At 40.1% G+C, this 22,743-nt stretch overlaps 1 protein-coding gene across 1 annotated transcript in view; it reads left to right on the forward strand.

The window, feature by feature from the left end:
- LOC306950447 (neuronal acetylcholine receptor subunit alpha-7) overlaps positions 1-22,306 on the forward strand; it is a gene marked incomplete at both ends in the record, with an annotated part of 36,760 nt that extends 14,454 nt beyond the window's left edge. Inside the window, 8 exons of the mRNA XM_079540716.1 lie at positions 6,632-6,676; positions 10,456-10,565; positions 15,417-15,496; positions 16,523-16,690; positions 17,072-17,266; positions 18,621-18,707; positions 19,595-19,704; positions 21,788-22,306. Coding sequence (XP_079396842.1) covers positions 6,632-6,676; positions 10,456-10,565; positions 15,417-15,496; positions 16,523-16,690; positions 17,072-17,266; positions 18,621-18,707; positions 19,595-19,704; positions 21,788-22,306 — 1,314 coding nt within the window. The remainder of the gene's footprint in view (positions 1-6,631; positions 6,677-10,455; positions 10,566-15,416; positions 15,497-16,522; positions 16,691-17,071; positions 17,267-18,620; positions 18,708-19,594; positions 19,705-21,787) is intronic.
- Positions 22,307-22,743: the final 437 nt, after the last annotated feature.

Raw genomic sequence — 22,743 nt, forward strand, 5'->3', positions numbered from 1 at the left:
AAAAACCTGTTTCACATTGCCAACTCCACATGTGGGTATTTATTCCTACACAAAAAAACCCCAAACAATTCTTACAAAGACAATCTAGGGACTGAAGCACCTCCCCTACAAAGGGAGGCTGAGGGAGCTGGGCTTGTTCAGCCTGGGGAAGAGAAGGCTGTGGGGTGACCTCATTGCAGCCTTCCAGCCTTCCAAAGGGAGCCACAGACAGGAGGAGAGTCAACTCTTTACAAGTAATAGCAGGACAAGGGAAAATGGTTTTAAGTTACTTACTGTGCAGTTGCATATAGCTAGCTAGGCTAATAGCAAATTTCTACACTGCGGCTACATTAGCAGCTCACTAGGGATCCCACCTAGGATCTGGTATACTGCTGGGAGAACACTGCTCATACAACAGATTATATCTGCTCTATCTTTAGTTCCTGACAGCTTCCATGAATCTTAGCTCAACTTGACAGCAGCTTGATCTGACAGCATCTGAGAAGCACTGAAAGAAGCCAGAAGCCAACGGTAGATTTGAGTATCTTTTGCCAACTGGCCATTTAACAAGTGCTTAACTCACCCGCCAGCCCCTATTCTCAGTAGAATTCAGGCATTTTCAGTTTAGACAGAGCTCAGGGCATGGCCCTAAAGAGTAAGAAGGAAAAAACCCCAAGCTGTATTAAGCAGAAATTCCTTCTCTAATTAAACATAGCACAATTTTAAAAGAGGTGGGATAAGACTTCATTAGGTGCTAGTAATTTAACAGAAGATGCCGAGAACATTTAATGAGCAAGTGTGAGAAACTAAGATAAGAGGTAATGAACTAATTAACCTTCTGGTTTTGGTAGGATAACATTCAAGCAAACAAAAGTGAAAATCTATATAGGAAGTGCCTTACCAGTCTCTCAGTGACTGCCAGCCCATTTTTAATTTCAGACTACGATTATTAACTTCAGTCTCATGATGAGCCAGTTAGGAACCTAGCATTTTTGCTAATAATGAGAGACGTCTTTTATTAAGGTTCAGAGTAAGTGAGGTCAGTTCAAAGAGGTGCTTAAAAAGGCTAGAAGCAAGCTGTGTGTCATCTCTAGAGCTTCACAATACTGGTCCTTAAAATGCTCAACAGCCTTCTGGTCTGAGGATTCTCATTCTTGGATATCAGAAGTAATACAATTTCAAAATGATTCTGAAAACTAATACCCCCTTAATATGTTGAACTCATAAATAACAGTTCTGGGAATTAAAAAACTTTTATGAAAATTCTTACCTGGTAAAGTTTTTCTCAAAACAGAATTCAAGTCATTATGAACCTGAACTTGCTTTTCAACAAAGCAAATTGGTCCTTTTTTTTCTATATAGCTGTATAATCAATGAATATCAAGGTGCTATAGTTACAAAATAAACAAGAAAGTCAGGCAAAGCAGATTATGATAACAAAAAAAGAGAATAGATAGAAAGCTTACCCCTATCCCAGGCTCACTCACAAAACTCCAGCAGAGATCCTTCCCCCCCGGCAGGCAGCTCTTAAATAGGTCTAGGAGGGATGCAGCCAGGCTCCACCCCTTCCGGCAGCACAGGTGAAGGCAATTCACCTGTGCTGCTCTGGCTGAGTCATGGCTCACCTCAGGTGGTCAATCAGAGGTTCAGGCCGTGACTCAGCAGTTCCCATAAAACAGCTGTATGTAATTCTTGACCAAAACATTGAGAACACTGATGCAATCTGAAGATTTAACATGAATCTTTTTGGGAGAAAGAAAAAAGATTAATAGGGCTTAGGAAATCTTTTATTTAAAAGAAACTTCTAGGAAATTTGACTGTACTCATTCACTCAGTAGTAGAAAATCTTTAGCTAACTTATGGGAGAGAAAATACTGAACTTTCTAAGGGTTTTGCAAAAAAGGGACAAAGGAGTTATAAGCATTGCCTGGAATGGATGGAAGGTGGGGGAGACAAGACTTTACATAGACAGCGATCATAAACATTTTCTCTCCTCAAACCCAAGGCGCCTACAAAGAAGCATTTTAATCAATGGACAGCAGTGTTGCTTCCTCCTATGGCCAGAAATGCAGTATCTGTCTTGGCCCTGAGAAACTGAAATGCTCAGTGTGCCTGCAGGTTAGAATACAAGGAGCTGAGTAGACTCCAATGCTTAAGTAGTGACAAGTAAGGAGTTTTCTGTGATTTATTCATTCTCATGAAAGAAAAAAAACACATTAATTTCAGTCATCTGGAAGCAGTTTGCAAACTCAGACTGAATGTTGTTCATAGTTTAAGTTGCAAAACTGACACAGTTAGTGCTGATGGTTCTACTGTCCCCCAGTTTTCCAACAGCCCTGTGGCCTGCAGCTCTAATACTCCTCTTGTGCTTTCAGTTTCTCCTCCTCATGTTGTTTTGTTTAGAAAAATTATTCAAAATCTGTGGGGGAGGAAATAGATTCAGCATTTTTCTCTGCCTGTATTATTACCGTGCTATAAAGCAATTATACTTTTTTGTTGTTGTTCAATAAATATTTAATTTCTTCTCTTCGAGAGGGAAGGCAATGTGATCACAGCTCCCAGGTAGCTGTATGTTTTCGAAGAGGTGACGCAGTAGGTGTGGCTGCTCCCCGATGGTGGATCTGAAAACTGCTGCATCAACCATCTTCACCCAGGAACATGAGGCACAGCTGCACATTGCTGTAGCTAAACTCCCTGCTGACAGTAGCAACGTAGCTTTTTTTCCCTAGGTCTTACTTTTTCAGTGATTTAGGTGACATTCAACAAAGTAAAAATAAACGAGGAATTGGATTTGAAGTGCAAAAGTTACTGCTAATACATTTTAGTTAGGAATTCCTTTTATGCAAGTCTTCTGCAAAGTGTGCATTTCCCTCTGGCTGCTTGTCACTATCTAGATGCCAATCTATAGCGTCAGAGGCTTATTTTTCTTTATTTTATTCCTTGCTTTTTTCTGCAGTGGATGCTACATGTGCTGACATCCCTTTGAAAGTAATCAGATAATATTCCTCACAAAGTTTATATTGTCCAGGTTAATGGCCTTCAGAAAGCATATATCTTTCTTTTACATATTTTGTTGAACATAGGGTCAAGGTAAGATAATGTGACTGTGTTCCCTAAGGTGATCAGTCCGATAGATTATTTAAAGTGAAAAGACAGACAGAAATCAGATGGGAAATGAAAGAATAAAGACAGTGCTAAATCCTGCAAAAATCCTGCATGTTTTTGATACCTCTACCTATGAAAAAGAGTGAAGGACCATTCAAATCTTTTTTATGCCAGCGACATCCCTTTCATTAATCACACTACCATTAAATAATGTGATAATCAGTCCAGAAGCAGTTGCCATCTGCCATCACAGATCATGATTACAGTTATGAATTAAGCAGAGCGAGGCAGCATCGCACTGACATCCCGCAACACAAAAGGAACCTGACTTGCTTCTTCTGAGCTATGCTGCTTGTCCAGCACAACCTGAACACCAAGTGACCTGGACTACCTGATGTTAATGCAGTTTGCTGTAAAGCTTTTAAAGCTGTCCAAAAAACTTCCCTAGATACGAGAACTCCTGCAGAATGTCTCCTGCCCCACCCTTCACCAGCTTCTCTTGGGCTTGCAGAAAAGGACTTTCAGACAGAAAGCCTTTCAGACAGAATCTTTCCTCTAGTGATAGTCGAGTCAATCCGATAATGACAAGATTTTGGAAGCCATCTGTTCTGGGAAAAAAGAACTCTAAACCAGCTCTCAGCATGCAGCAAAGTTCTTACAGCTGAGGAGAAGTGATAGGATTTAATACAGCGATCCAAATGGGAGCTACTTTGATCATCTATATACTCTTTCAAGCCCTAAATGTTTAAAATATCAGAAAGAAACACCAGGAAAACAGCATAGTCCATCTTGTCTTCTGTGCAAAAGTTATGTTTGAGTTTGTACTCCTGAGATACTCAATTTCAGTTAGGTTTGAGCGGAAGCTTACTATTCAGAATAACTCTTGGCTTGTGGTGGATTAGTGTCCCAGAAAAGTCTGTAGAGACCCCTGCAGGCAAACCTGAGATGCTGTGCCATGTGGCAGCTGCCTTGGCAGCACAGCAGGCAGCTGAATCACTCTGCCAGAAGCACAACTGGATTTAAGGTCTGCTGTTCCCTTCAGCTGCACTGGTTTAACTGCTCAGTGATTGCTCTCCAGCATACTCTGTGATGTGTGCTGGTTGATAGTAGAGCTCCTTTCTGTTATTCCAAAAATAGTTCATCTGACTACGCTGTAGACTCAGGGCTTCAAAATAAATCCCCATGGCATATCATTAGCTTAAGCATCAGCATCTCTCCAGCTTTAGTACAGTCTTTTCTAGCTACTCAAAAGGGAATTTTTAAAACATCACTTATCTAAGGCTAGAGCCATTCATGTGTGGAAAGATATCACACTGGGAGTAAAATGTGAGTTTAACTCAGGATTTAACAATGCAGAAATACATGCCATTTAGCTAATCGTCCTGAAACGAATTTCCCACAGCATAATAGATTCTGAATTGCTCTGCACCTTAAAGTAGCCAGTTAGACCTGTGCAGGGCAACAAACCTCCTGTGTCCTGCAGTGAAGGCACACAGCAGTAGTGCCATCAGTGTAGCTCAGGTGTAACAGGTGGGACATCGCATCAGAGGAATGGGCATGTTTGTCTGGGACAGCACACAGAGCCTTGAGAAAATGCTGTTGAACTTTAAATAAGTTAGCATTAGTGGTGCTAGCAGTAGAGGGGCAGTCTAACAGAATGGTGTCTGACATGGAAGTGCAGATGAAGCAAAGGGATGGAACTGAATTTCTCTATGTGAATAAAATGGCACCCAGTGAAATTCACTGACATCTGCAGAATGTTGATGGAGCCCAAGCAGTGGATGGAGCACAGTGAGGCAATGGGCAGTGTGTTTCTGCAGTGATGGCAGTGACAATGGGGCACCTCCACCAGTACAGATTCTTATGAGCACAGCGTGCAGGCTTCTTGTTCATGGCTGGTGAAAATGCATTGCTAATGGTGGTCGCTATACTAAAAAAGGAGGTTTGGAACTGGTAATATGCTTTATGAAATAGTGCTATTGCGTTCTTTTTATCTGTTATAGTTTCCATGGGAACAAATAGGAGGCATTACATTCAGAGCAACAGACCTAAACTAGCTTTGTTGTGGTTGCAACATATGCAGGTTACTGAGAGAGGCATCAAATTAATGTTTGTATGGCTAGCAAATAATAGATACTATTACGAATTAGTTACTACTTTGCCTGGCTGACATCTTCAGCAGTGCCTTCAGCATGTTATTTCATGCACCATAATGCATTTCTTGTACTAAAGGGTTAAAGAGCCCTGTTTCCCCAGGATGCCATTTAAATGGCACGAGATAATATCCAGCACAATACCAAACTCTACCTAACCGTTTTCTTACTTGTCTGCATGTTGTACATTTAGTTCTGATCACATACGACCTACTAACACTGATGTGCACTTAATGATGCTGCTTTTCAAAAGGCTCCAGTTGTCTGAAACTGTCCCTTGCACTGTTTAATTTTACTATTGTGTTAATCTAATACCACTTCAATTAAATGTCTTTCAGAACTTTTATTGGATTTGTTCACTAAACAAGAAGAAGAGCATTTGTTTATATTTAGTAAAGAGTATTAAGATGGTATGAAATGTGATTAAATCCTTTTTAGCCATATAAGGTCATTTAGGAACAATATTTAAGTTCAGGAGTCGTAGCTGTGAATTCAGAGCTCTGGATGCACAACAGCTCTGACAGCTCCTGCTGTACAGGTGACCAACACTTGGCTGCCACCCTTCCTTTGCCTGAAGCTCTGGCTGTTGCTGGGACAGGGACTGCGATTTCAGCTCAGAGTGCCCAGTACTGACAGTATGTGCTTCACAAAACCCAGGTGGATACTGATGATGGGAGGATGACTGAGGGATGAGTAATTGCTGGTACCTCTAGAGAAATGAGGTCACCAACATTTTCCTGTGTTTGAGAAATGAGGAATTAATCTTCTTAATTAACTGCAGCGTTTAAAATGCCGTTCTGTCCCTTGAGCTTGCATCAGATAGTTATAGGAAGCAAGGGGAAAGGCCATGTGAATATGGTAACTTTCAGGCACAGTAATAACATTCTGCCCTGCAAATCCTTTCTTGTAAAGCTGTGACACAGCATTTCCTTGTATCATTCCACTGAAATCAGTCGTGCTACAGCTGCCTGTTAAGAAGCCACTGGATGTGGCCTCAACACACATCACTGAGCTTAGTCACTGTTTGTTGTCCAATGCAGTTTCTATGGTCTGTGTATGTTTGGTGTGTGAGGTTAATTAAGGAGAGGGCTGCTCCTAAGCAAAGGTGGAACAAGCAACCTTTGCTATAATCTGTTTCGTCTTTTGAGATACATTATTAAAGAAGGAGCCCCAGGGAAGAACCTGGCAGAAGGATACCCTCTGGTAACAACTTGACTGACAGCAGTAGTACACAGTGCGTCAAAAGTACCTGTGAACACTTCCTATGCAGTAAGGTAGAGGCAGTAATTCGCTTTGTTTTAAAAGGTACCTTAGTACAACTGTTTCATAACACTCATATATATCTACTAGCGTTATCCATATGACACTAAGCTGGTTTATTTTCTTCTCTCCAGGATGAAAAGAATCAAGTATTAACAACAAACATCTGGCTACAAATGGTGAGTTCTGAGGAACAAAGCATGTTTTTTCTTCCTTTGTTCTCTGCATTTAATCTGGTGCAGGTATAAATTTTAGGAAGCTTCCATGCTTCTGTTCTGTGTGTCACTACACAGTGCACGAAGCTAAGGTGAATGGCAGTCTGCAGAGCTGAGATTTAGGGCCTGATGCTGTTTCGGACATTTCTGAAAACTTTTTAAGAAGCTGAGTCACCACAGCTGGGTGGGTTACAAACTCACCTTAGCCGATTTAAGCCACTCTAGATTAATCATCACGAGATACCCAGAGTTCCAGGATGGTGCAAGTTCCTTATCACCCACTTCAACAAATCCATTACATTGTGGTAAATCATTTATTTGTGAGAAAGAACTATACATGTGTGAAATGCATTTAATCTGTTGTGATCAGAATTCTGAAAATCACCAGACATTCCAAAGAGATGGATTATTTCATGCTACCTGCTGCTGTTATCCTACCTGAATGCCTCTGCTGTCCTGTTTGCTTTGCTTTCAATCTGTCTCCATAAGAAACCGCAGGAAGATTTTAATTAAAATGGACATGCTGTTCTCATGTTCCACAAAATACTGTTTTTTAAATATAAATTATCATCTTATTTTTACTGTGAAAATGAGAATTTTTAATGATATTGCTCCAAATTCCATTTCTCAGTTGTATGACAATGTGTATTTGAACATACCTTCAGTTTCCCAACGTTCAGCTGTGAGCACTGTATTTTTCCTTGTTTCCCTGTTTATTTTGCATACATATGGTGTTTGTTTTTCAAGCAGTAGCTTTGTTTTACCTTTTGTTGCAGTGTTTACTTTCTACAGTTGTCAGAGGCTTTTCAGACTTAACATACCTCTATTACTGCCATAGATGGCACAGCAGAGAACTTTGCCCCCCATTAACTCAAGGCTGACATTACTGGGAAATAATGTTAATCACTTTTTAATAAATGGAACAGTCAAGATCTCTGTAAAAGTATTTGAATTTTTTTTTCTTTAAGATGAATTAGTGAGGGGTCACTCCTAAGCAAAGGAGCCTACACGGATTAATTCTCATAGGATCAGTTTTGGAATTGGTTCACCACCTAAGGTTTAGAATTAAAAAGATGCCTCTTACCATAATGACTACTGGTCTCCTAACCACAGTTTCTACCACAGATCCGTGTTTCACAAAGATGAGATACAGCATGGCAGTTTTTCCCACACTGCAGAGGCCAGGATGAGATCTGGCATTTTGTTCCCATCTTACAGAAACAGAACTGCATGGGCTAAGTAAAGCTTTACAGAAGAGTTGCATTTTTCAAGACAAGCATGCTGCTTCAGCAGAAACTTTACATCTTTCTGTTTCTTTAATTAGATCACTTAGTCTAAATATATTATTTTTCCTTTGACTGTAACACTTTAATGGAGGATCTCTCCCACTCAGTGGTAGGCCTCAGGAAAGAAATGAAAGACTATTTGGATGACCTAGAAAAAATAGTGTGGCTATTCCTTCTCTTCACAAAGAAGAGTTGACTTGGAAGAGGCACTCAGATCGTGCTATTTTAGAGGCTTATTTAAAAGTAAGATTAAAACTGTCAAACATAGCGTATTTTTGGCTTTGACTTGTAACAAAAACAGTTGCTGTAATTACTTACCAGGAAAAAAAGTGACCATTCATACTCAAGAAGCTATCAATTATTTCCCTCTCCTTATTCTTCCTGAGACTTTGTTTTTTCCCCCTAAGGAAATTCTCCTTTTTTTTTTAACGTATGTTAACTGTATTTCTTTTGATTTTTTTCATCTTAGTATTTACTGTATGAGGAGCATGTTATGGTCGCAGTGAGCAGATCGTGTGGTGTAGTCATTCATCATGGCCTGTTTACACATTAAAAAAAAAAACAACAAAAAACCCCAACCAAGTGTTTCTGTATTCACTGTATGCTACACAGATTCAAAGCATACTTATGGCAAACATAACATTTTATTGTGCTAAATGGTCTGCAATGAGAAGTTTTTCCCTGTATATTCATCTTTGCTCCCTGTTTTGATATGTAATGCGTATAGTCAGAGATGTATATTAAATATGTTTTGTCTAGTCGTCACAGGAATACCAAAGTATGAAAAACTAACCTGGGAGAAGGGAGAATAAATCTAGTTTATATACAGGCTCTTCGATTGTTGGTTCTATCTACATGGCAATACTGGTCAGTATCAAAATCTTAAACATATCCAGGTTTCAGCAGGAGCCTTGCCTAGTCACACAGATTAATATTAAACCAAATACTCTCAGGTGCTTGCTTTTCTAGTCTGTATCAAACATGCTTTAGCTACAGTGGAAACAGTAGCTCCAAAGTTAAAACAAAATTGGACAGCTCACGTCCAGCTTGATGAGAAACTGTAGAAGTTGGCAAAATGGAGCAGTCCCAATCTGTTTAGCATAATTTATAATCCAGACTTCAAACATAAGTTTGCTGTCACCCTTTGGACTATCTTTATAGCATTCAGTAGTGCTGTGTGCTCTACCATACTAGCCACTATAATTGCTCGAAGTTGTTATAATCAGAAATAACTGGATATATTGGCATTACTGTAGCACAGTTCAGATGGCAATCAACCTGGGTGGGAGGCCAGTGAGCTGAGCAGCTCCTCCATGGCCCCACAGCCCCAGCCAGGAGCCTACTAGTCAGAAAGTGATTTGTTCTGACAGCTACTGAAGACGAGTAACCCAAAGCCAACAAGAGCCCACAGATTTAAACAGGACAGCTCAGAACACACTTCAAATGGCTTACACTACTGGTAAAATAAATAAATGAAAGTATCATGAGGATCTTGATATTTCTAAATTCTACACAAGATGAAGTGGTAAAAAGTTCAGTATAAAATAATATAAGGTAAAAGTGGAAGTAAAAATCCTGAAAAAATAGATGAGAAGCCGTCGATCAGTTCATAGGAGATGTGTGTAGATGGGCATGAATAAGACTCATAGTTTGTAGTGAAAAGAAAAAGGTAAGAGCAGAGATATTGAAGATCTCTGTAAAAACTACTATTTGGAGAGCAAAAGGAAGAAAAGCAATTCACAATGCTGGTGATTTGTCCAGGTGACAAGGAGTTAAAAACTGTTAGTAAAAAATGAGAAATACCTGGAAGCACATACCAAGAAACCCAGATCTAAACCCTGTTGGATTGACCACACCAGAATCTATGCCTATATTGATAGCCATACTGCCACCAGGGCAGCAGCCTGCAGCGCAGGAAGTGCCAGTGGGAAGGGAGCTTCTGCAGCAGCTGCTGGGCACTGCTTCAGAGGTTGGCTAACTACAGGAGCTGCTAGTGTTAACTACTCAACCATTTCCATTGCTTTTCCCTATCAGCAGTCTGTTGGCTGCTCTACCACACATCTGTAATCAAGTTATTACAGTGTAAGAATTCACAAACACAGAAAACAAAATTGTGTCTGAAGAAAAAATGTAATTGAAGTAAAGTATGAATTATAAAACAAAACCTGTTGTGTCCCAACTTGCTACCTGAAACAGCATGAACAATAAAATAGAGGCATCTCAAATCTTCTTTTATAGGCTGTTACATATGCATTGCAGTGTGAATTGAAAATGAGATTATTATGCTTTTGAGTGAGCTCTTGGTGGCCTATTCACCCTTTCCAAGTTTTTCATTGTCTGAATCTAAATAATAATCCGAACAAGAAAGCGTGTATTGTTTCAGGCTGTATAGTCTGGAGAGCTACAGTAAAGCAATGAATAAGCTAATCTAACTTACTTTCTGTCTATATGTCTTAGTACTGGACAGATCATTACTTACAGTGGAATGTGTCTGAATACCCTGGAGTGAAGAACGTCCGCTTTCCTGATGGACTGATTTGGAAGCCAGATATTCTTCTCTATAACAGGTGGAAATACTTTTATTTTCCTGTGGGGAAGGAGAGAAGATAAGACAAATGACATAGCCATCTAATCAAAATGGCTAGGCTCTGAGCATTTGGAATGCTAGAAAATAACTGTTCTCTTGTTTACACAATGGAAGATGATATTTGCAAGTACTCAGTAAATAACAACACCTTCCCTACCACCAATTCTCATTAGATTCTATGTGATGATTAGAAAACCAGATTTTTCTGGCTACGTATAGTAATACAGATAGTGATAATTTTCTCTTGAGATTTTTTTTTAATCTAAATGTTAACAATGACTTCAAATCTGACTTCTGACTGCTTGCCTAATTTCACTAGAAGCAGAATAGGTAAATGCCTGTAGGAGTGTTTGCATTTTTGTACATATTTCAAGCATTAAAACAGTCTGCCTAGGGAGATGATGGAGTCACTGTCCAGGAGGTGCTCAAGAAAGGTGTAGTTGTGGCACTGAGGAATATGGTTTAATGGGTATGGTGGTGATGGGTTGGCCTTGATGATCTTAGATGTCTTTTCCAACCTTAATGATTCAATGGTTCTATAGCCACTTTTTGTGTCTTTCCATATTTCTACTACAAAAATAGCTAGACCTTAAGCTGCTCTTTTCTTCAAACTATCTGTTCTTAGTTGGGCTTATTTTAGGGGCAGATTACCTTCAAACTGCTAAAGAAACATTGCACCCAGTGTTTCCTATAAGATGAAACAGTAATGAATCTGAATCAGTTTTCCTTCACTGTTTCCTTTAAGATGAATCAGTAAGGAATCTAAATCAATTTTCCTTATGTACCTCGCAATTAGACGATGAATTGTTTGCTTGCACTGTAACTCTTCACACTTTGCTGCTAATGAGCAAGACCTCTGGATGTGCCTATACTTTCTAGGGCAGTCTGAATTTTGAAGAACAAATGGTCTTCTTGGTTTTAATTATTCTATACTAAGCAATTGCGAGAGGAAGCCCCAAGGAAAAGCATTAAGTTCTTCATCTCCAACAGGCCCAGATTAAACAAGACCTGCCTATGCATACATTATATTTCAAAAAATTCACTTGCTGACACCCCAATTTCCTGCTGTCTGTTGTCTCAAGATGAAAGACCATTTCTGCCTCTCTCAGAGGCATTGGTCAGTGTACACTGTGCACATAAAGCAGTGCAGTCTCCTATCTGAATGCTCAAGCAACCCTTATAGAGATCATTTCTTTATGAGTAAAGGCATAGATATAACTGCACAGATGAAATGCCAGTGCAAAGTCGGGGCAAGCAGCTTGCAGGTCAGCAAGCGAGCACTGATTTCTGGCATCTCTCTTCAGAAGTGTATCTCCATGCAGGGGCTGCTGGGGAGTCTCCTTTCCTATCAGAACTGTACTGTTAAAGCACTGGAAGATGTCTGCTCTTTAACAAGTTGTCCTTTTCTGCTGTTATGATATGCCTTCTTGCAGTTCCCCAGATACTGGAAAGGCCATCTGCTTTGTACATGCTCCACTGGTTCTTTTGTGGAAGACAGGCACTTGGTTATATATTTGCCCATGCAGGTGACAGGAACCTTTTGTCTTCTTCTGTGTCTCTGCCATATGCCCAGAAGACACCCTTGTGCTGAGCATCACCCCAATTCCCCCTCTGTGTGGCAGGAGCTGCTTCTTGTTGCAGCAACACCCATACAGTAGCAGGACTCGGCCTGTCAGCTGCAGCTGTGCTGTCCCTCTGCCACTTACTGATCACCTTTGTGGTTAATGTCACGGTCACAGCTGTTGTGAATTGCAATGCTGTGACAACAGCACACAATGTCAGCATTTGACAGCATACTTCTCCCCAGGGCTTACATGACTGCTTTGCTTACAGCATGCATCTGCGCCTCTCCCAAAGGTACAATTACCACTAAGTGATTTGAGGGGAGCTCTACTCAAGTTCCCCACACTGTAAGTGCCTGTCAGAATCACTTTTGTTTCTGGTTCAAGCACTGCAATTAGTGCTTCAGTTGTCCATACACCAGGTGAATAATGCTCTGTACATAAACAGTACACGTGCTGTGTACTCCTGAACACATATATCTGCAACACTGACCTTGCTTAATGTATTTTTCACTGCAAATTTGTTATTTTGAGTATCTTTTCCTATCTGGCTTGATTTCATAAATGAGAGCATTCTTGGGAAAGTCCCACACATCAGTCCTTTTCTCAGTCCTTTTCTCTTTCTCAGTAAAGCACTGGGTGTGCCATACAGCTCGTGCTCTACAACAGCAGTCTAGAAGTTTCCAGAGGAAGGCATCACACACACAACCTACCTGAGAGGCTTTCAGTGCATCTGATGATTTATGCGTCAACATTTCAGTATGTGTAAAATTAAAGTGTGATTTTAGCAATTTTCAACTACATTTCATAATATTCACACAACCATGCTAACTGTAGCTGAAGCACGTTACACAATTAGAACTGAACACCTGGAAAACCAGCAGCTATACTGCCTTTATTACCCGCCTATTGTAAACAGACTGAGCCCAGTTCATCTGTGGGTTTTTTGAGGGAAGTGAATCTTGGCCTGTGTACAAATGATTGCAGGACCGGCTGTGTTAGTGTTGTGTCTGGCCCTCTTCCACTTTGCTAGTTTTACTACATTTATTAGAAGTTCTTATTTCTGGTGGTATTATTTTTCAAGTGGCCACAGTGCTCGTGAGTTCATGGAATAATGAAAATTCTGGTAGCTATGTCTCAGTTTCATTTTTCCTCTTTTATAAACCTGAGATTCTCCAGTTAAGTCCCAGTGGAATTGTTTCTAGTAAGTGTAGCTGTGTCATCTCAACGTCTCACAGTCTATAGCTTTCTTCAAGTCGTTACACTTGAAAAAGAAACGTAGCAGAGATAATTTTCTATTATTATATTAAAGTACAAAATCTCATCAAGCAAAGGCTTTCCTTCTTAGCATAATCCCAGTTGAAGCACTGCATTTCAGAAAACAATCAGAAGCTCAGTGTAGAAAACCATACGCTCCTTTTTCTGAAGAAAAAATATTTTCAGGAAATATTGAGTCTAAATATCTTTTGATGTTCTTTTAAAGATATTTCTTATTAAAACCCAAACATATGGCAATGAAACCTAGGTTCCTTGTTCACTTCTGTGTTCATTTTTTAAATGTTACATTTACAAATGACCAGGAACAACAAACTGCAAGGTCTTCAAAGCAGCTTCTGGGCTTCTAAGACCTCTGCTCGAGGGAAAATGACTCGAATCTAACCTGGGAAACTAAGAATTTTATTTCTAGTTATTGCTTTCCACTTGTAAGCAATTTGTTCAGCATGGATATTTTCCATAAATTTGAGTATGTGGCTTGATTTTCATAGTGTAGCCCTTATTAAATTCAAATTACTGTAAATACGTGTCTACATCCAATATAGAGACCTGTTGCAGAAGTCTGATTTCCTAAGGAAACAAGAATTATGCAATTGGAGTGTATGCATGCATGCACACCTGTTTGTGTGTGATTCTTCTTGCCGCCCCTTCTTCCAATTCCTGCAAAATTTGGCGGTGCAGTGAGAAGACATCTTAGCAGTACCAGTCAGTACCAGTTCCTTACAAATGTCATGAAAATGGGCAACCAAGTTGAGGAGGGAGGACATTTAGTGCTCCAGCCAGAAGAGAAGCTGCAACACAAGCTCAGTCTGTTAAGCATCGGAGAATCCAGCCATGAGCTGTGAAGCTGAAGGAGAGTGGCCTGCATTCCTTCCACTGACAAGAACTGATTTGCCTTTTTCCCTGGGATCCATTCACATTATTCAATATTCAATATTTAAACTCTTCATCTCATCTTCATAGTTCAAATTAAACAGTTGCAAGTACACTGATGACTTTCAATACTGCAAACCTTCTACTCACCACTGGAAAAAGTGCAATTCCAGATAGGCAAGTAATTGTTTAGATATAGCTTTTCTTGTCTGCATATTTCACAGATCAGTCCAGATATCTTATACGTGTAATTTGTTTGAAATACAGAAGGCAAAATGTAAAGTGACAAAGACTAAGATAATGACTAAGATGGGCCTTTAAGATACATAATTTTGTATCAGAGTAGGTCCATTTTTTATTTTATTTATTTATTTATTTATTGACTGAGAATAAGTCAATAGGGCCTGCTATGCTACTGGAAGAAGATTCCCCTTACTATACTTACTTTTTGCTTGAATCATGAATATTTCACTTTCTCCCCATCTCAGATTCTCACCATATTTTTCTGGCAATGCTTTACAAGGTGATTAGGCAGTGATAAGGTAGCAGCCACTGCTGGGCTGACCTGACACCTGCCATTGTCACACAGCGCCAGCACGGGCCTTTGGCTCCGCACGTGCTCTGGCTGCAGCAGGGAGCCGGACCGCGATGTCCGTGTGCGCATTCATGCGTGCGGAGCTGTGGGCTCGGTGCCCTCCTGCTCCCACCATCCCTGCAAGGTAGATATCTCACCTCGCTCTCTCTCACACAAATGAAAGCCCAAGAAGGCCGTTGCTAAATGTAAACTGCAAGAGAACAGATTTCCCTGTACAATTGCCTGAGAAGTTTTTTAAAAGTGCTTACTATCCAAATGGAAATCGATAGAGCCATGGCACTGTAGCAAATCCCACAGGGTAAATGAGCAGAGGGAATGAGGTGATTCACCTCTGCTTAAGCTGTTAATCAGGAACAAGTCCAATAGTATTAAGGCACTTACCCTGAGGCCACAGAAAACTGGTGCCAGGAGTAGAGCTGACAAGCTTTATTTTGGGGAGAAGGAATCTTTTTATGAAGAAGAAATATCTTCTCAGATATTTTGAGCCGAAGACCACATAACCCACTTTGTTTCTTCCCTGTTCTAGTGCTGATGAAAGATTTGATGCTACATTTCACACTAATGTTTTAGTCAATTCTTCGGGACATTGCCAATATCTGCCACCAGGTAGGCTGTTTCCATGTCATAAATTCTGATAACTCAGACTGCTTATATATGGTGTGGTTTCAAATTTGACAGAAATTCATCGGTATTTTACTTATCTAGCCATCATCTGCTAGATTTAAAACTAGATGCATCCTGAATGTAGTTAATGCTTTTGTATGAAAACCACCATAGAAGATTTCTTATTGCCATCATTTAAATTATTCTGTCATAATACACTATTACAGAAGCATGGAAGTATAAAAGAAGATAAAAAATAAAAGCCCTTAATGTAAAAAGTTATTGTTTATTGAATAAAAGGTAGTGTCTCAATAAAAATGTATTTCATTAACATAGCTGTTTCTCCTACTAGCACATTACCTTTATAATGAGATGCTTAGAAACATGGTATGGGACATATCATCTATTTGAAATGACTCACTGAATACTCCATCAAAACGGTTTTGAATCTGGAAGGAACACAGTCTGTGTTTGGTCCTTTGATATCTGAACTGTATCACTGAGTCTCTGGGTGTGTTCCAGTGGATTTCTGTTCCTGTTCCCCGACTCAATTACCACAGTTCTCAGAATTAACTCTGATCAGAATTTTAGATACTACGGCAATAGAGCCAAGTGCTTTCCAGGCAAATTAAATCTGAGATCTCTAGAGGACATCAGGGTTCACTTCTTATTTTATCCAGTAACAGAAATAAGAGGAACACTGTGCATACTCTGCCTCATTTCTTTCTAATACACAATATCTAGAAAATGGAGCTCTTCTCTGAATAATTTCCTACTACATGCCTAAATGTAGTTCAAAAATAGTTTGTAACATGAACACATTAATAGTGCAAACATTAATAGTGCAGTTCTTTCCCTTTTCTGTAATTGACTTTTGCTTTTCACGTCTTGAGACACTGCTGAGATTAAGTATGCTTTACAAGTGAATGCCAAAAGAGGCAACGTAGAACAAGATCAGTTACAGAAGAGACATGAAATTTCGTGGAACGAGCATTTCAATTTAGTGTTCTTGTTTAAAATCCAATCTAGGCATATTTAAAAGCTCGTGCTACATAGATGTGCGCTGGTTTCCATTTGACGTTCAGAAGTGTAACCTGAAGTTTGGCTCTTGGACATATGGAGGCTGGTCCTTAGACTTACAAATGCAAGAAGCAGATATATCCGGCTATATTTCAAATGGAGAGTGGGATTTAGTTGGTAAGCTCTTCGTTATTTGCTTACACTTTGAACTTGCAGCCTTGTCAGCAGTTCACTGCTGAAATGGGCAGAATAACAATTGAGAAATGAAGACAGAAATTAAATTAATAAATGACCATGCTGGTGGTGTTTAAAGCTGTGGGAACAGACTTAAGATGAGAAACAACATTAAAAAGTGAGCTTGAATTCAGTATACATTTTTATCTATTTTTCCATTATTACCTGATAAAAATGACTTATTTTGGAATTAAATTTGAAGAAGCAGCTTTACCCCTAGCAAGGCTGACAAAGCTAAATTTATCTATTTCTAAAACAATCACTCCATAATATAGAGCCTGTTGACATTAATGTTGTGTGTTCTTCCTTTTCCCTTTTACACAGGAATTCCTGGGAAGAGAACTGAGAGCTTTTATGAGTGCTGTAAAGAACCATACCCAGATATAACGTTCACAGTAACTATGAGACGCAGGACTCTCTACTACGGACTCAACCTTCTTATTCCCTGTGTACTGATATCAGCACTTGCCTTATTAGTCTTTCTGCTTCCAGCAGACTCAGGAGAAAAGATCTCACTAGGTAAATATTACCAAATGAAGTTACCAAAAGTTGTCCTTTTAAAATTCCTTTTTGAACAATGTTAGGAAACAAGGAGGAATAGTTTATGTATCCTATTCTGGCTCATAAACTTTTTTTACTGTGTGTGATCCTGAAGACCAGGTGTCACTGTTAAACCTTTGCTGCAAGCTTTAGGGGACACCAGAGCTGTGAAAGGTAGAAATTCCCACCACCCAACCAGAAGCATGATGATTCCTAACTATCATCCCTCAGAAGAAAGGTTTCATTTTTTGGTGTTTAATTGCTGAAGCAAAAACTCCACATTCACTGATTAAAGCTTAAGCTTACAAATCTGCATTTCAGCACCTCAATGTGGCATTCTTCTCAATGGTTCCTTATGATAGCGAGTCATGTTAAGAGCCTAGGATTACTTTTTGCCTGCTCAGAAAGACTGATTCCATGTAACTGCTACACTCTATTTTTAATAGCAATTTAAAACTAAATTATTGGCTTGTGAAAGAAGTCTGATGAGTTTAGATACTTGATCCTTAAGATGGTGGTTAGATATGCAATGAAACATTTTGCCTCATTCAACACTGCAAATACACTGGCTTCTACAAAATGAATGCAGCTGCTAAATGCTGAACATTTCTCCAGAAAACAGTTAAACTGAGTAGTGGCCTCCCTAGCCATGAACTCCCTCCACATTTTTAAGGTGGATTCTTTGTCCCTAAATCCTTTTCCACCTGACAGTGGTTCCTTGTTGTTTTAGATGAGTCCTGAGAAAAGAAAGGGCCCTGTTCTGAGAGATGGGGACTAATGAAAAATCAGCTGTCACATCTTTGCACACAGCCACATGCAGAACCCAGCCACCAGTACTGAAAAACATCCAAGTCCATCCAATACAACAAAGCAAATTCTTTTTCAGGAATCTTATGTAGTACACTACCTGTAGCTTCCACACCAATTAATGAAGTCTCATAAGCTCAAATACCACAAATCACATCATGTTTCTAAAGGAAATGAGGAACAAGAAGTACTTTGATTCACCTCAGCTAATTAGCAAATAGTGATAAACGCTGAACAGTTACAAGGATCCAAAAATACACACACCCATGCAAGTTCAGAAAACTGAGAGTACATCAAAACTTTGCTAGTCACAGTGGCCATTCCTGGGCCAGCACTGGCACCAGCTTCATCACCCTGCCACCCTGACCCTGTGGCCGTCAGGGCAGGGCAGGAGCACCAGGGCTGCTGGCCAGGGGCACGGTGGGAATACAGCTGTCTGCAGAGCACACTGTCTCACGTTCACTTGCTGCCGCTTGCTGCCTTACAAGCTACTGACCTGCTTTCGTACTTCACATTTGTTTTTCAGGTATAACAGTTTTATTGTCTCTCACTGTCTTCATGTTACTTGTGGCTGAAATTATGCCAGCAACATCTGATTCCGTGCCCTTAATTGGTAAGCTAATTGCAGCTTTAATCACTTTTATTTTACATCAAATGAGAAGCAGTGACTTTGCATGAAATCCAGCAGTAAAGCAAACTATGTGTAGAATGGCCTGCTGCAATTGAAATAGAAAACAGTGCTCAGGATTGACTGTGCGTGAGTGTGCAGCAGTGACTTCCTCAGGGACAGAAGGTGCCTGGCCCCTCAGTGTGGGGAGCGAGGCAGAGAGACACTGCAGGAAGGAACACCACCACCAGCAAAAGCAGCATAGCCAGAGCTTGCAAGGAGCCTCAGAGACTTGGAGAGGGGATGGGGCACTGAGCATGGCCGCAGGGCTGCAGCAGAGGATTGGCAGCCCTCCAACAGGACTCCCAAGTGGCCTACCTTTCCTCAGTGTAAGACAGCATGTGTTGCTGGTTGAAGAATGTCTCATATATGTGATGCTCTGTACAACTTTGGTGCTGTCTGGTCTGAGCAAAGTAAAGAGAGAAATGACACCTTGTTTTTGGAGAGTGTATGGGAGTCAGTTTCCCCTAGACGCTGCAGCTGAGACACTGCTAGTGAGACATGAGGCTCAAAGAGAAGCAGAAACTTTTAAAAAGAAATGCAACAAATCTCTAAGCTATTGATGAAAAAAAATAAGAGCACCGCTTTGTCAGTGTTGCTTAGGAAAGGCAGGTGCTCGGTTCCACTGAGACCATTACTGAAGGTTGACTGCCCTCTGAAAACAGCTGCTGTCTGCTTTTGAGAAATCTTTCACCAGTACCTGATGTGACACATATAGCACTACATTGGAAAAATAACTTCATGTTACATTTGTGTACATAAACACTGCTTATCATAGATATAAAACTACATCTGCCAAAATATACCGCTATAATTCACTGTTTATTTTGCAGCTCAGTATTTTGCCAGCACCATGATTATTGTTGGCCTCTCTGTTGTTGTCACTGTTATCGTTCTACAATACCATCATCATGATCCAGATGGGGGAAAAATGCCTAAATGGGTAAGGTTTGATTTTAATGCTCTGTCTATTGCATGAATGTCAGGATCAGAGACACATTAGCTAGCGATTCATTTGCACTACTTATGGCTAAGTAAAAATCTATGCAGATATCCTTGTTAAACGTTTTGTTTTGAAAGGCAGTTTCACCAGAAATGATGCGTCCAGATACCTTTCTTCTGAGAGAGTGAGAGAACATAAATTTATTCATCTTACTTCTATAATCCAAATCTTCTTTACGACAGCTAGAAGCACCTCAGCATTTTGCTGGACCCTAAATGCATAAATGAATATGATTTTCAAATAAGCTGCAAATGTCAGAAGTGAAACAGGTAGAAGGAAAGAGCATGGTGCTGGTGGAGATTACAAATGCCTGGAATAGACTAGCATAAAGGTGCAGCCACTGCAAAGTAGCTGATGTGACAGAACTGACAAACAGTTGCCTACAGCACTCTTGTTAAAGATGGCTGCTGAAGTGAAAGATCCTCTGAAAATTCTGATCTTCACATCTCTCGTTGCGAGCATCTGTAAAGCACAGAAAAAAACTGAAGTGTTTTTCTAAGAGTGATCCACGGGTATGGTTGGACTCAGAGATCTTTTCCAACCCTAAAGATTCTACGATTCTTTTTAGGGACGTCGTTCTATAAGCAGTTGTTTTTGCAGAGATCATCAGTCTCCATCTTGAAGTTGCTAATTATTGATGAGTATCAGCTAACCATCTCGTCTTACTGCCCAAAAACTTACAGCAGCCTAAAGACCCAGTGAAGGTGAAAGGACCTCTTTTTTTAATCTCTCTAGAACTTCCAGTTATTATCCCTACTAGCAAAAAGAAAAAAAAAAAAAAAGATAAAGTGCACAGAGTAGAGTTCTGCAGACAAGAAGTGATGAGGTATTCTCTGGTCTGTTCTGGGGAGGTGACTTTAAAATAACTTTGAATGAAGAGAATGAAAGGTATGTATCTCTAGAGTGATGGCTGAAGAGATAAATCTGCAGTGCTGAGTCAATCACCAGAAAACAGCACTGGAGGTACTCTGGTGTTGAGAAGCTGAAGTCCACTGGAGTTTATTTGGATACTGCTGTTCTGCACCAAGCTGTCAGTTAATAAATTATTATCTTTCTAGGCGAGGCACAATAGCAGAGAAAGAGTAACAAGACAAAATCTATATTTAATTGGAATGTTTGCCTGGATATAACATCTTCTCTAAGTAGTAATTCGCAGTCAGAATAAATGGAACAAATCTAATATTAATTACAGTGCAAGATTTGTATATTATATAAGGCAATAATATTTCACTACTGGTCTGGAAAAGAAACACTGGAATGAGCTCTTAAAATCTGATTGAAATAAATAATGGAAGCTTGAATCTAAATCGGAAACTGCTCGTCTGCAGTTTCTGTATGGCTGGAATAAGGCAATGTGGAAAACAATAAAATGATACACACTAATTAAATTTGCATAATTTTTTTTTTAGATCAAAGTAATTTTTCCACTTTTTCTCCATGTTACATACAGATTTGTTTTCTAGAATCTACAGTCAACTGTCATGAAAGTCATATGAGAACAGAGCCAAAACACTGCAAAGGTTAATGGTCTATTCCAGCCCTGCACAGCATCTGTCTTACTATTCCTCTGAGCAGTAATGCCATATGGATTTAATGTTACAGTTCTTTCATTCATATTTGTGCTTTAATTTGCTAATTGTCTAAAGCAGAGCTACTGAGACTATTCAAAAAATAACTTATTCGATAAGCGTTTTTTATTTATTCACTGTTTATAGTAAAGGTAGAAAAGAGTGCCATATTGCTGCTTTAGCATGGGGAAAAATCAATGGGGACTCCCAGCAGAGAGGCACTCTCTGCAGCGACAGTCAGCCTGGGGCAGCCCACAGCACTGCTGGACTAAGAAAGCAGCCTCAGTGAGTGGCAAAGTAACCATCTGGAAAAACACTGCAACATTTTCTAAAACTTCAGCTCAGACTAAACAGAGACCAGGAACCTGAGAGTAACTAAGGCTACAGAAACACAAAGAGCTACCAAAGGCAGCAGCTGTGTCAAGAGGTGCTTATTGTCTGTAATTTTCTTCCAGACGAGAGTCATCCTTCTGAATTGGTGTGCTTGGTTTCTGAGGATGAAGAGGCCAGGGGAAGATAAAGTGCGTCCTGCCTGTCAACATAAACAGCGCCGATGCAGCCTGTCAAGCGTGGAGATGAACACTGTGAGTGGTCAGCAATGCAGTAATGGGAATATGCTGTATATTGGGTTTCGAGGGCTGGATGGGGTTCACTGCACACCCACTACTGATTCAGGGGTGATCTGTGGGAGAATGACCTGTTCACCAACAGAGGAAGAAAATCTTCTGCACAGTGGCCACCCTTCTGAAGGCGACCCGGATTTGGCTAAGATCCTGGAAGAGGTCAGATACATTGCAAACAGGTTCAGAGACCAGGATGAAGAAGAAGCCATTTGCAACGAATGGAAGTTTGCAGCCTCTGTAGTAGATCGGCTCTGCTTGATGGCATTTTCAGTCTTCACCATCATTTGTACAATTGGTATCTTAATGTCAGCACCAAACTTTGTAGAGGCTGTTTCTAAAGATTTTGCTTAACTTCTATGATTTGATTCTCTGAAGTATCATATGTAGCAAATAAGAGTGTATTTTTTTGTTTGTTTGTTTGCTTGTTTTCAATGAGTACACTGTATCTCATTGTCCTCTGTCTTTTGCCCTCCCCCCTACTCCCCTGGCACCCCCCTGGCCCCGGGTTCCTTTCTAAAGGGCAGCACCCTCTCAGAAGGGGAGCCGGGATCCTTTCCCCTGGGCTGTGTGCCCAGCTCCTCTGAGCAGCTTGCTGTGGGAGATGCAAAGTGAGTGCAAGTCCATTCAGAATGAAAGGATAGTGCTCAGGCATCTTCTACGCATTTCAAACTGGCTAGTACATAAATTAATAGGTAGGTAATGCCAGAAATGTCATTTCTTCCAGAATTTGCTTTACAAGATAGAAGTTAGCCCTATGTTTTGGAAAGGATTAAATCTGAATGAAAGGA

The sequence above is a fragment of the Tetrao urogallus genome (assembly GCF_951394365.1).
Source record: "Tetrao urogallus genome assembly, chromosome: 11".
Taxonomy (NCBI): domain Eukaryota; kingdom Metazoa; phylum Chordata; class Aves; order Galliformes; family Phasianidae; genus Tetrao; species Tetrao urogallus.